Source organism: Cotesia glomerata, linkage group LG1 (genome assembly GCF_020080835.1).
Source record: "Cotesia glomerata isolate CgM1 linkage group LG1, MPM_Cglom_v2.3, whole genome shotgun sequence".
Classification (NCBI taxonomy): domain Eukaryota; kingdom Metazoa; phylum Arthropoda; class Insecta; order Hymenoptera; family Braconidae; genus Cotesia; species Cotesia glomerata.
The window spans coordinates 11478957-11492965 of record NC_058158.1 but is presented as its reverse complement, the minus strand read 5'-3'; the positions used below and the strand labels follow the sequence as shown (position 1 = coordinate 11492965).

The 14009-nt window shown below is 32.1% G+C and overlaps 3 protein-coding genes across 7 annotated transcripts; 1 reads left to right on the top strand and 2 right to left on the bottom strand.

Moving 5' to 3' along the window:
• The first annotated feature begins 463 nt into the window (after positions 1 to 463).
• Positions 464 to 3925, top strand: LOC123270145 (protein singed wings 2). 2 transcript variants are annotated; one of them, XM_044736084.1, is made up of 8 exons: positions 464 to 756; positions 1434 to 1630; positions 1760 to 1922; positions 1998 to 2321; positions 2514 to 2720; positions 2786 to 2944; positions 3027 to 3137; positions 3201 to 3925. In XM_044736084.1, exons 1-8 carry the CDS (start codon positions 748 to 750, stop codon positions 3498 to 3500), a joined length of 1470 nt encoding a protein of 489 aa, XP_044592019.1. In that variant the 5' UTR covers positions 464 to 747; the 3' UTR covers positions 3501 to 3925. The 2 variants fall into 2 exon arrangements, with proteins under 2 accessions (XP_044592019.1, XP_044592026.1); XM_044736091.1 differs by lacking the exon at positions 464 to 756 and having other exon boundaries at positions 1527 to 1630; positions 1725 to 1922.
• On the bottom strand, positions 3381 to 5563 carry LOC123270166. 4 transcript variants are annotated; one of them, XM_044736126.1, is made up of 6 exons: positions 5186 to 5563; positions 5030 to 5113; positions 4616 to 4954; positions 4090 to 4539; positions 3953 to 4014; positions 3381 to 3486 (listed from the first exon to the last, which is right to left on the bottom strand). In XM_044736126.1, the coding sequence occupies exons 1-5, from the start codon at positions 5421 to 5423 to the stop codon at positions 3959 to 3961; spliced, it is 1167 nt and encodes a 388-aa protein (XP_044592061.1). In that variant the 5' UTR covers positions 5424 to 5563; the 3' UTR covers positions 3381 to 3486; positions 3953 to 3958. The 4 variants fall into 4 exon arrangements, with proteins under 4 accessions (XP_044592061.1, XP_044592050.1, XP_044592057.1 ...); XM_044736115.1 differs by having other exon boundaries at positions 3953 to 4539; XM_044736122.1 differs by lacking the exon at positions 3381 to 3486 and having other exon boundaries at positions 3824 to 4014.
• Positions 5564 to 8415: 2852 nt separating this feature from the next.
• Positions 8416 to 13924, bottom strand: LOC123270076. Its single transcript, XM_044736014.1, has 5 exons — positions 13698 to 13924; positions 12657 to 13000; positions 11706 to 12276; positions 9476 to 11151; positions 8416 to 9378 (listed from the first exon to the last, which is right to left on the bottom strand). Exons 1-5 carry the CDS (start codon positions 13827 to 13829, stop codon positions 8943 to 8945), a joined length of 3159 nt encoding a protein of 1052 aa, XP_044591949.1. The 5' UTR covers positions 13830 to 13924; the 3' UTR covers positions 8416 to 8942.
• Between the last annotated feature and the right edge of the window lie 85 nt (positions 13925 to 14009).

The following is a 14009-nucleotide window of genomic DNA, read 5'->3' as shown; positions in this document are numbered from 1 at the left end:
CTTACGTTATCCGTCCTATCCACCGTGGATATTGTATCCATACCCACTCACCTTCTCTGTAATATTTTTTATTTTATTATTTTTATAATTATTTCTACATCCATATATGCTCCTATGTCACTTACCTTTTTTTTACATACATATATTTAATACTTATTTTGTTTTTTACACATGAGATTGTTGGTACGATCCGCACGCGATGGAATACTTACGAGGATCCAGTTGCCCGAGTAAATTGGACTACTTATTTTTTTTTTTTTTTTTTTTTTTTTTCTTAAACTTTCATTAGTCACAGGGTCTAAATTCTAACGTGACTTTAACTTTTCATTTCTACTCCAAATATTTTCATAACAAATTAATTAGTCTTTCATTTTCAGGTTTCTTCAATAAGTGTTTTAGTCTTACTTCAATTATATATCTTCAACGCTGTTCAATGTTCGTTTAAATTAAATTATTAAAATCGTTTCAAGATGGAAGATTTGAAAATTAAAAAATCGTTTTTACCGACATGTGCGTCGATAAATTATCGACTCTTGAAAATGCAGCAGAGGGCGCCGGTAAAAATTTAAAAATTACCTGAAGAGTGTGAAGAAGAAGATATCAGATTTGACTTTGAAATAAAATAACAATCAGTCTGCAAATGTAACCGTGAGCCGAAGTAATTACTCTTCCTCTACTCTGATTAAGTAAATTCTCAGAGCGAAGATAAAAGTTTATAAATTAAACAGTCGGAGGAATATCAGCGACATGGGATCGGTAAGTAATAAAAAATAATAGGACACGAAAGCTCGAAAAAAAATGATTTAATCGCGGTATTAAAATATTTTTTTGCTCGCGTGTCTGATTACAGTTAAATCTGATAATAATTAAGGTGAAATATTATTGGGTATGGTAGGAAGATATGTTTGTATAAATTTGAATATAATTAGATATTCTTATTATGATGAGATTACTATCAAAATAACATCTGTTTCTCGGGACAGTTATAGACACAATACTTATAAGTTATAAAAAAAAGCCACGTGATATTACGTACCTTGTGTACCTAATTATTAATATAAAGAACGTGCATAATAAAGCTGTGGTGAATAAACAATACGCGCGTGCGTATTTAAATAAGAAGAGTTATACATTCTGGTTGGAAATTAACGCGAGAGAATATACTAAATAAATAATTTTGAAACTCAAGGATTAGAAATAGTCGGTACACTATTCACCCAAGTGTCTTTACTTAGCATTCTAAGTTGTTCAACAAACACTGTTACAACCATCTCAGTGATATTATTCACCGTATTCTTGACACTGCTCTTGAGAAATAAAACAGAATCAGAACTATTCATTAAAAGACTATTCATCTCAATAAAAGTTGTATGCCTACAATATAAACTATTTAATTTTTATCTAAATGCTGACTTATTTTATTCTATTTCCAGATGCTTTACTTTTTGGTACTTTTGTCGGCAATAAATGCCGTGACAATGAGCGGAGATAAAAATCCATGCACGATAATCACCGAACAGCACAAAGAAGCCTCCAATTACGATTGTATTTTGGCAAATAATACTCGAGCATTATCCTGCTGGGGCAATAATCGAAATGATAATAATTATGCAAATGAACTAGGGATAAAGTAAATATACACCCACAACTGTTCATCATTATCACCATCATTAGCATCATCATAGCCGACATATCCAATAATCTAATTATTATTAATTGATCAGTGCCAGCGCGTTTTAATTATCAATTATTTCGGCAGCCCAAATGACGTCTGGTTATTAACGATTTGTAACACATCGGAATTATTATTCGACGCTAATAGAATGTTAACTAAATTCTACAATATTATTGAGCTGATCGTAATCAATGGTAATTTGACGAAAATTACTAGTGCATTTCCACCAGTAGCTACTCAGCTTAAAGTAATATGGTATTGTTATTAGCTGTTTATTAGAGGGTAAGTTTATTTTAAAAATCTAATGATTTTAAATTTATAGAGAATTCACATCACTGGGACGAAACTCCGTTATCTGCCAGACGGCTGCTTTAAAAATTTACCGGCGCTACGGACTGTAGACTTGAGGAATAATTCATTGACAGTGATTAATCCGAGAGTACTGTCTTCGTCGTCGTTGATACCAACACTCGATTATTCTGTTTATTTAGCCGGAAATCCTTGGAAATGCGACGAAAATATGTTTTGGATAATAAATGATGTTAATTATTCTTCTCTGATAAAAAGAGTCGTTGATAGAGATAAATTTCAGTGTTCTGAGCCTTATGCAAGTCGCTCTCTTATCGCCGTGATTAAAATTCTAACGGTAAATAAGTTTTATTAATAATTAAATATTTATTGTTTAAATCTTTTAAATTTTGTTGTCTACTTTTTTCTTTGTTTTGCAAACAAAAAAAAATGAGACTTTGATTCTTTGTGATGAAACTGATAAAAAAATGAAGTGACTGTAAAACAATTGAAAAAAATTAAATTTTTACGTTTAATTAATTCAAAGTAGACTCTAAAACAAGAGTGTCAACAAACTCCGTGCGAGTGTAAACTCGTCTACGTAATTGGAGGACATTTGAACCGACGGGAGCAAAATTTTCAACAGAGATCACAGCTCATGGCATTTATTACCGTCAATTGCAGCTATCTAGGTCTTTCCGAGATGCCTAAATTTATCCCTGAAAATACAACGAAGCTATATCTTAACGGCAACAAAGTATTCAATTATTCAAGTCTTGTATAAATAATAAAACGAATTTATTTATATTTTTTTTATTTTAGATCAGTGATTTAAGTCCGCTTATAGAGAATCCCGTTTATAGACAGGTTCTCGATCTTTATTTAGATGATAATTCAATTGGATCAATTGCTCAATTAGACGGGTCCTATTGGCTGGAACACTTTCGATTATTCAGTTTAAGAGGAAATAAACTTACAGATGTAAATAATTTATTTTACCAATTCTATTTTTTAAAAATTATTCACGATGACTATTATTATTATTATTTTAAAACTATTTTAGTTACCTACTTACGCTCTGGAAAATGCTCTGCATAACAGTGTGACTGCAGTGAGTATTTTTTTAGGACAAAATCCTTGGACGTGCGACTGCTTCTTCACTCCTGGCTTTCAGGTAAATGAAAAAGTAAACCAATCGATTAATCAGTTAAATTTAAAATAAATAAACTATTTCTAGGATCTGTTAATTAAATATACAAATATATTTAAAGACATAAATGACATTAGATGTAACTCGACGTCAACTTTATCTAACAGCGAACATAACAAAATTTTAAATAAACCTATAAAGGATTTAACTAGAACGGAAATATGTATAATATATGATGAAGAAGCTTGGTTGTCATTCTATCCGCTTGACGTTATAAATGTTATTTTGGCACTTATCATAGTTCTGATAATTGTTAAACTTGCTTACGACTACTGGGCTTTTAAGAAGACAGGAAGACTTCCCTGGATTGTTACTAAAATTCCATAAATATTTTTTTATTTTATTATTTATTCTTCTAAAGTTTTGTTCGGACGATGTTAAGAATTAAAAACTTGTCACAAACACGTTATGAAAACTTAACTTTACTTTCATTTATGGGTGAGCTAAGTTCATTTACCCGGTGTAAACTAGTCTTTATTGGTGTACTGAACGCCAAAAGGTTAAAAGCGTCCTTTTATATTATCTGGGTGCTCATTAACTTGTACAATCAAATTTACTTCCAATGGTTTCAGGCTTAATTATAAACGCCAACCAATCGCAAATTAGTACGAAAATAGACATAAAAGAGCTTCCTAAACCTTTTTCAAGCCTTTACTATTCAGTTAACTTTAAAGTAGTCTTTAATGAGGACGTTATTATAGTAACAAGTTGAAAATTCAGCGCATTGTCCAAAAAATCTAACTATTATAAAGTTTTAATAATTTATTAAAAGGACATACTTATTGCTAAGTATTTTTCCTTGGAGATTTACGTGGAATACGTGATTGCTTTTTGGGAGATACTGAAATAGCGAAAAATCGATATTGCAGAAGAAATGTTTTAGTGAGTAAGCTAATAAAATATTTATGATAAATACTTTTAGCCAGATTTTGACTGATGGGAATCGAAGAGACTCGCAAAACCCGAGGTCGGATGGATGGATTATTTAGTAGCGAATTTTGTTGTTCATTTATTGGAGTAGACAGCCTACTAGTTTCACGTGACGGGTGGATACTTTCTGTTTGGGGTGAAGTAGGAGGCTCCCTAATGGCCGTAATCAATCTATCATCCACTGGCGTTGATATTCTTCCCTCGACCGGTTTGAATACCACGTCCTTGGTCGTAATTGTGGGACTCAATGTTCCGGTATTGTCTTCCTTCGATGACGTGCTCGATTCAGCTCTCTTAATTGTTACTTCATGCCTCGTAATCGCAGCTGGAATGCTTTTATCAGCAGCTATAGAGTTTACTAAATCATCCTTAACAAACGTATGAGTTTTTTCAATTCGAAACATCCCAGACTTTGCAGTAACTCTCTTTTGATCTCCTGAATAGGTATTTCAAACTTTAAATTGAATAGCTTAAAAAAAGGTACTCTAGCTGATTAAAGAATTTTAATATACCAACTGCGTCTATTGAAGCTTTCGTGTTGGCTCTTGAATATCTTAGATCGTATGAGCCGCAATTGTAAAAGAGGGAGTCAAATGAAGAGTACAGTGTTTCCTTTTTACCATAGTCTTCTTGATTACCACCCTCATCATTATCATCTTCACTATCATTATCATCATCATCATCATCATTACCAGTATCATCAGTATCTTCTATTGACTGAGTTGATAGAGCTTCCGGCAAACAATCGATGTTACTAGAGACACAGGCATTCTTTATCGATTTCCGACAATCAGGCGCTTTGAAAATATTCCCCCGATCGGCACCCTCAATAGTCGTTTGAGTTTCAATCGCTAAAAAAAATAACAAAAAAAACCTCACACAGAAAAGTTAAATTAGCATAAAAGAATAAAATGTTAAATTATTACTTGAAACACTGGCGTCCCGTGTGAATAATTTACAATCACTTAGCTTTTTACATTTTTTCACGGAAATATTTTCATTTGAACCATCTGTGAAATGATTTATAAAATAGTTAAAAAGGGTATTTTAAATTATTATACGGGATCTTAAAATTTATTTACCTATTTGAAATGAAGAAACAGTATTCCGAAACTGCGAAAGCGTAATTTGGGAATGATTGATAACCTCATTTAATTCGCATAAAACATGAGCGGTGTTGGGAAACCTTTTAGACAAAATACCCCAAGCCCCGGCCGCAATTTCATCCGCGTCATCATCGTACTCGGGCAACCTCGTCAGCTGGGGCACTTTCGAGGGCGATATTTCAGAATCACTGTTATTAACTTCATTATTGGACATATCCTATGTATCCTCTGAGCACACACACACACACATTATGAACCACATGCATAAAACAAAAGCACATCTAATAATGATAAGTTCATTTCGCCACCTAACTTAGGCATAAAAAATTAATACTAAGGCGAATATCAGACAGTCCTCCCTCCCACTACTATATTCAATAAACCCAACGGGTTATAAAATATAATACTAAAATTAGCCGACGTTCAACAATTTTTTTTTTTTTTATTTTTTTTTTTTTCATATATTAAATTACGAGTAAAAGAAAATTTTTTTTTTCTAATTGCACGTACAATTTTTCAAATTTTCTACATGTGAATTTTTTTCTTTTAATTTTTTTGTAATTTCTTGAATAAAAAAGTTATAAAAATTTTCAGATGTCGGCTAATTTAATTTTCATTATAAAATATCATAACCGCAATATTATAATTTTAATAGTATTTAAAAAAAATTAAAGTAATTAAAATTTTACCACTTCATAAATTTTAAAGAAGCTAAATTATAAATTTTATTGATTAGCAGTTGAATTCAATTCAATTGAATTTGTTAACAAATAAATTATGAGGTGAGAACGGCGATTCAGAATGGCGGATTGAAAATTTATTCATCTCTTCTTTCAATTGTTCGAGTCAAAAGCGATTAAAATTATTTAAAAAAATTAAAAAAAAAAAAGGGTACCGATAGAAAATGTTCTTAAGAAGAATAATAATATATTTTTTAACGCTGTAATATTTTATTAAAACTATAAACACGGATATTACAGTACATCACATAAGTATTGTGTTGTTATGTCAATATTTATATTTATTATTATTAATAATAATTAAAAATGATCGTTGAATCAAGGCCACACGCTGACTCAAATATTCACTGTTGATTTATTTATTTACTTGTTATATCTTACTCTTTATTATCAATTATCATTATCATTAAAACCTATGTTTAAATTTAATTATTAACTTATATTAGTTAAAAACGCCCTGAAATAATCGCGCGCGCAATTCATCTACAAAATACAAACTCATTTAATAGTGCTATACGTACATGCATGTGTAGTTACATATAAGTATATATAAATATTTGCCTATCACGGTGCAGTTATTTATTATTCGTTCTTATCATTATCATGATATTGTTTATGTACTTAATATTTTAAACCCCAAGGGTCGTTTATCATTTTAATAGTTGCCATAATAATAACAATCATTATTATTTATTATTACTACTATTAATAAAATACTATACTTCACACAACTACAATTGTATAAAAATTAACAGCCGTAAAAAATAAACAGCCGTAGATAATGTCACAGTAAATAAATAAATAATTATCATCAAATAATGGATATTATGTTAACAATTTAGTATATATAATCTATACAATAGCAAATATATATAATTAATAATACAAGTCTAGATTATCAATAATTATTACTTTATAGTAAAAAATATAGTCCATAGATTAGAGTGTAGTAAAATAAATTGGAGAGCAGTAACACGTATATATTTATATATATGTGCCTCCATTGGTTGGTAGTTCGTTACTGGAACGACTAATATTTAAATGGAATGCATCGATTTTAAAAAGTTAAAATGATAAATAACTCGGAATGTTTCCTCTGCAATCTGGTAGGGGAAAAAAAAAAAAAATAATAAAATCGCTCGAAATCGAATTTATATCAAGCCGATTTAAATTTTTGTTGCAGTGCAATTGTCATGTACATTCATCATATCTACTAACAGTAGCGGCGCAGCAACTACTGGTTACTGTAAATGTAGTAATGGAAATGGTAATAGTAAATACCATTAACGCGATGCAATAAATCAACGTTCTCTTCTCTTCTCTTTAGTATATGTATACATATCTATACAACTACACATTCAGATTGTTGACACGCGCTTAATTCTATCACAGCATGCGCGGATCTTGTGTTCGCATTTCAATTATATATATACATATAACATATATATGTATATATGTATATATATGATCCAGCGTGTGTATTGTGTGTAGTGTTTTGGTGTGCATTTACGTATTTGTGTTCAACTCCGAGCAAAATAAATCAAAAGTCGATTGCTACTACGACGGCGCATCATTTAAGGTTGCGCGCGCACCGAATTACTTGTGATTCCCAAATTTATACACAATATTATAAGTATATACTTCTTCTATTCGTCCATTCAGTTCCTTCAACTTTCATTCTTATAAAGTAATAAGTTAATGGGTCTATTGCGCTAAAATATTGTATCGTGTCTACGGAAAATAATGGAAAATGAAATTGGACCTCGAAAAAATGACAACGTATCTTACAAGTGTACCGTAAAAAAATTTAATATCAAAAAATTGTAAATTTTGTTTGATGAGTTTAACTTGTTTGGTCCTGGGATAGTACTCAAATAATAAGTATTTGAATTTTATTAGCTTGTCGCACGCGCGCAGTCTTGATTGCTTTTATTAGTTATTCGATTCACATTATAATTCTAACTTTTTACTCTTCATAAATTGCTATCTTAATTAACCCTCCGTTGGTTATATATTAAATCATTATCAGTAATAATAATAATTTACAGTTGAGCGTGATACCATTTTTTTAAACATTATAAATTCTTATACACACTTAGACTAGTTCACTCACAACCAAATATAGCATCTAATCTTAGATTAATTGTATTATATAATAAAATCATAATAATAATAATATACTTGTTTATTTTATTATTCCCCTTTCTTCTTATCAATATCAGCTTGTATAGAATTTATATTTAACCTCCATCCATTTTTTGGTTGGTTGCTTACTTGTTTCCTATAATCCATTGATATAATGACAATCTATTTTCGTTAAAACATTAATCGCACACGCGAATATTTAATAAATCAAGTTAGTTTGGTATATAATATATTATTCTGCAGCCATCAAGCCCGTGTAAGGCTCGTGACGACAATCTGTAAAATATTATTTTGGCACATATTTCTTTATTATTATTATTATTATTATTATTTATCCCCGTCATACGTATATATAAGAATGTATATATGTATAATGTACAAAAGCTTAATAAATTGGTATGTACTTAGCAAACTAAATGCGTATGGTGCCGCAATTAGTTGCGTCGATATATTCCACTCGATAGCCGGCTTATGTATTGCAAATATTATTTATTCAATTATCTCATTAAGAAAAAATAACTATTATCCAATAAATTTTCTTCTATCCCACCTTTATGTATAATGTATATATTTATATATACATATATATTATATTTATAATAGTTATATAAGCTATTGCCTATTAAATTTTTAAGTTGAAACAAATTATCCAATTATCATTGCTTTGTGTTTAGAATTATCATCGAATATTATAATCAGTTGTCTTATACCAATAATAATAATAATAATAATAGTAACAAAAACAATAATTAATTTCATTGTTGATGATACCATTATTAATACTATTGTGACAATAATAATAATAATATTAATTATACGGTTGTTTCGACATTGGCTATGGCGTATTGTCAACAGATGCTATCTTTACCGTAATTATCACTGGTGTATAAATCTTGCGGATGACTAGTGATATTGTATTGGCCACCAGCACCACCACCACCACCGCTTTGCAATTGACTACTACTCGTTAACCCATTATTATGATGGTGATGCATGTGATTAACGTGAATGTTGTTGACGTTCAGTGAGTTCAAACTGTTTTTCTTCTTTTTCTTCTTCTTCTTTGTTCGTATTTTGTGCCGATATAAGCAGTACTTGAGGCAACCCGTCGCCAAAAGGAGAACCAAGAATACTCCCAGAATACCCGCTCCCACCGCAACGTAGAGTAGAGTTACCCCGAAGCGATATGAACAGTTAATTTCTTCTTCATCGAAACCCGATGGACAGTGTTTTATTCCGTCGCACCACAAAACAGAACTTATACAGGCTTTTATCTCTGGACATCTGCAATCAATCAATAAAAAACAAAGGTAATTATTAATTGTTAAAAGTTATCAATAATAAAATATAAAAGCAAGTTGATAAATGTCAGTTTAATTACCTGTATGGACAATCTTCAATCGGAGGGACCATTGAAAAAATATTACCGGCACTATTATCACCGTCAGTATTGAAATAATGTGTATCCGTTGCTGCGCGAGCACTCTTTGAGATAGCAATCCACATGACAGAATAAGTGCCGGGCTCTTTTTGGATAAATTCAACTACAAAACTCCTCGCATGCTGTTGTGTAATAGGCGAGCTGGGAATAAATGAAGACATTCCGTCAGCGGTAATTGTCGCGGACGTATGATTCCATCCGCCACTAAAAAATTCCACCGTTTTAGAATTTTCATTATCATTATTACCATTAATATTATTTTTATTTTTATTATTATAATTATTATTATTATTTTTACTATTATGACTATTATTGCCATCGTTATTACTCCTCGTTTCAGGACAAATTACACTTTTATCTTTAGTGTTGATTGCCGAGTATACAATTATTCTATTGAGCGTATTACAATCAGCAATATTATCGGCATTTATAGCGAAACCCGTAGTACGTAAATAGATAAAATTAATCCGTGGATCCTCTGGCTCAATTAGCCATGGCTCGTTTATACACTGATGAGTGGCAATAGCCGTAGTTGTTAGATCATCAGTGTTTTTAAGTATTTCTTCAACAGCCGCAACGTCACTGCCAGTAGTCTTGCCGAAATCACTTCCGTCGTAATGTCTTACAGACAATAGCGGACTCTTGAGTGATATTTCACCGCTAGTACCACGAAGTTTGCGGTCCTCTAATCGCGACGGGCATCGACGTCGTGATTGCTGTTGCTGTCTTTTCTGTAGCTTCTGCTCTTCATTGTCGCTGTTGTTGTCGTCGTCCTCGTTACCGTGATTTCTGGTATCATCACTATCCTCATTGTTCTCAACTGGTACATTGTTTGAGACAAAACGATACTCTCCTTCGAAAAAAAAATCGTTGTAATCTTGAGTAACATTCATACGTGTTATTGTAAACTTGAGTTCAACAATATTGGACGTCAGCGAGGTAAGTGAGACACGGTAGTTGTTGTTGTTGGTACTATCATTGTCAGCGTTGCCAGTGATATTTGAACAGAAACAATCACGTACAAGCTTAACACCGGGCCAAGGATATTCCGAAACAACAAGCTCAGCGAGTCCAGTTAATTTAACGTCTGATGTCCGGCGATCGCATGTCCATCTATTCACCAGAGGATCCACATACGACATGCATACTTTATCGCCAAAGGAAGCTCTTGAAATAGATATCTCAACTTTCTGATCTTGCTCCGCCTCGAATCGATAAACGCAGCTCAGATTATGTGCTCCTCCACGTCCGTACAAAAATACGTTCTTTGGGGACGAAAATTTACCGGATATTCCGGCAGACTTTTTAACCACCGATTCATCATGCCGGCTGGATCCTCCCAAGGAAGAGGAGGAGAAAGAGAAGCTTGAGGATGAAGTGAAAACCAAATGGCAAGACATTGAATTGTGGACGAATTCATACCGTAACACGAAGCTTATTGGATAAAGAGCACTGCCTTGACGGAGAATATGCTCGAGAGTTAAGTCTCGCCCGGTAGAAACATAACTCTCGGCAAGGCTACAAGGACGTGTATGACGACTACTGTTCCTTAAGAGACTGTGGTCACATAATACTGGTATCTCATCCTTGCAAAACTGTCCCATCAACCGGATTTTCTACAACACACATATCCATTCGCTGTTGTTATGTAATATTAACTTTTATTAAAAAATAATATTGGCACATGCTGAGAATTTTATGATAATGATTATCATCTAGTTGCCGTGAATTTAAAAATATCCGTGTATAGTGGTATAATGTAAAACAGTAAATATTGTACATAATATTCGATTTAGCGAACACCTGGCCATTTTTTAATATCATTTTTAAAAAAAAAAATTAGTATCAAGAAAATATTAAAAAAAAATTTTAATTATATATTTTTTTTTAATATCTACAAGTAAAATTTTTTTTTGTCATTTTTTATTTAGTGAAAAAATTATCAAATGTTTGGTTATTCTTTTATTTTATTTAATAAATGCTAACACAAAATAAAAGTCACTCAAGATTTATCAATTGTAACTTTTATAAATTCACAGCTAAAGTATTGAAATAAATTAAATAAAGTTTGAAAAGAAAAATGTTTGTATTGAAATACTTAAAAATTCAATAATAATTGAAATGTAACCATTAAAATTCTCAGCGTGCATAGATATATTGTAATACATACTTTTTTAGGGGAAGCTGAATGCTTATCCTGCTGTGTCTGGTCTCCGTCCCATATAATGAGCTTAGCATGACACTCATCGTTGTTATTATTATTTGAATCGTCGTCATTATTGAGTGAGTCGATGCTTGCTGCGGGCGGAGGATCGGTGCTCGCAGAATAGTACTTTATGAAAGATATCCATACTATTTCATTGGGTTTACCGTGAAAATGATAGCGACAGGTTGTATTGGGCGGTAGAGAATGTTTTGGATTTTCAAGTGTGCCCGACGGATTTTCATAACTCGTTATATAAAAATCACAATTGGAGTTTTCTTTAACAAAGCTTCGTGATTTATCGTCGACAAATAGAACGTGAACCTCAAGCTCAAAACCTGGTAGAAAGGATAAGGGAACTGGATGAAAGGGATTGTCATAGGGTGATGTATGAAATTCAAGAAGCATTGTATTGCGACTGCTGACAATATCTGGTACTGTGTCACCACCACAAAGACGAACTAGTACTCTGTCTGTCGTTGAGCCGCCGTCATAAACAGTAAGATAATCCTGGACAACATTACACTGATCCCAAACTCTGCAAATAGATAAATTACTTATATGATATGTATACTATTTACAGTACAATACATCTATTCGCAAACAGGACATATTATTATTATTATTATTATTATTATTATTATTATTATTATTATTATTATTATATTAAGTTACATAAGTTTATTTGGCTGACAAGCATCCAGTACAGTAAGATCACCACTGGCTAGACTCTAGCAAATTGTATTAAGTTTACAGCGACAGGTATACGTTTATGTCGGTATCAACGGACAAAATAAAATCAAATGCCCGTAAACGAGGTAAAAAGGTAAAAGGCGAACGGTAAAAGGATCTCTTACTTTAGCTTGAGCTTTAGAGCGGATAGGATGAGTATTACTATTCCCATATATTTGTATTTACCTCAATATACGCTGGCTTCTGTCGTACTTAACGACTTGGTCTTTTATGTGAATTTTATGGCTGTTTCTCTGATTCACCGCCAGAAGAGCTCGATGTCCGGGCGGTGCTCGCTTGTGCTCGATTCGATAGTAACAAGTTACGTTTCTCGGATAAACACCTGGGTAATTTGGCGATTGTAGTCGACACGCACGGGTGTCACATCGTGTCAGAACTCGGTCGCAGTAAGTTCCGTTTACTAAATCCCCTCGCCACGTAGACAGTGTGTTATTTCCATATCGCAGGTGCGCTTCACTTCTTTTAAGAAATTTATACGACAGCTTAAAGTCGAAATTGTATCCTATTCCCTGAAGACAATTAAAAAAAATAATTTATTACATTATTATATATTTTATATTTTATCTCGAGATTTTATTTTATAAAATGATTTTTTGCTCCCTCGAGTCGGATTATTTTTTCAAATGTTTATCTTTAATGCTAATTTTCTCACGGATCTCAACCGGGGATTTTAAACATTTACTTTACCAACTTGTCGAATATATTAAATACTTCATTATTACTTTATTTAGACTAAAAGTAAAGCAAGTACATCAATAAAGCATTAACGAGATAACTAAATCGTAATATTAACGGAAATGTTCTAATTGGTGAGATAAAAGGATTTCATTTATTCAGAATTATTATTATTTTTCAAAGCATTAAGATTATTATTATTATTGTTTTTGCTATTATTATTATTATCTAAATCTCGGGATAAGTTTTCCTTTTAGAGAAAAGAGTTATCATGTACAGAGCAGCTATCTATAATCAGAAACATATTTACATGAGTACGCGACGCGCATACAGTAGTGTAACAGCAGTAATAGTCAGACGCGCAACTTTAGACATGAGTTGAATTGAATCGATTTTCTTTATTGGTGTTTTTACCGCCTACTCACACAACCCCGGAGAGTTGAGTTAAGAGCTGATATGTGTCTGTGTAAGTATGGCCTGGAATAAATGTACTTATATGTATTATTTTTTGCGCGCATACTCTTCACGTACCTGTTCAGATAATCGGGCGAGATATAGCGTTAGATTGATGGAAGCTGTTTCGCTATAATAAACGGTGTAACCCCATGCACTCCCACACCATTGTCCGCCTGTTGCTGGTCTTCCTTCTTCCCGAATCATCATGAAACCATCGGGGCATCCTTGATTTGTGAATGATAGAAAACGTCCGACGGTAAATGTATCAAATGTCAGCTAAAATATATGTAAAAAATATGTTTTTTAATTTAATAAAAACTATAATTTATTGAAAGTTGAAAGCATTTTTTTATGATGCTGAAATTAACAGACATCTGACTGTTTTTT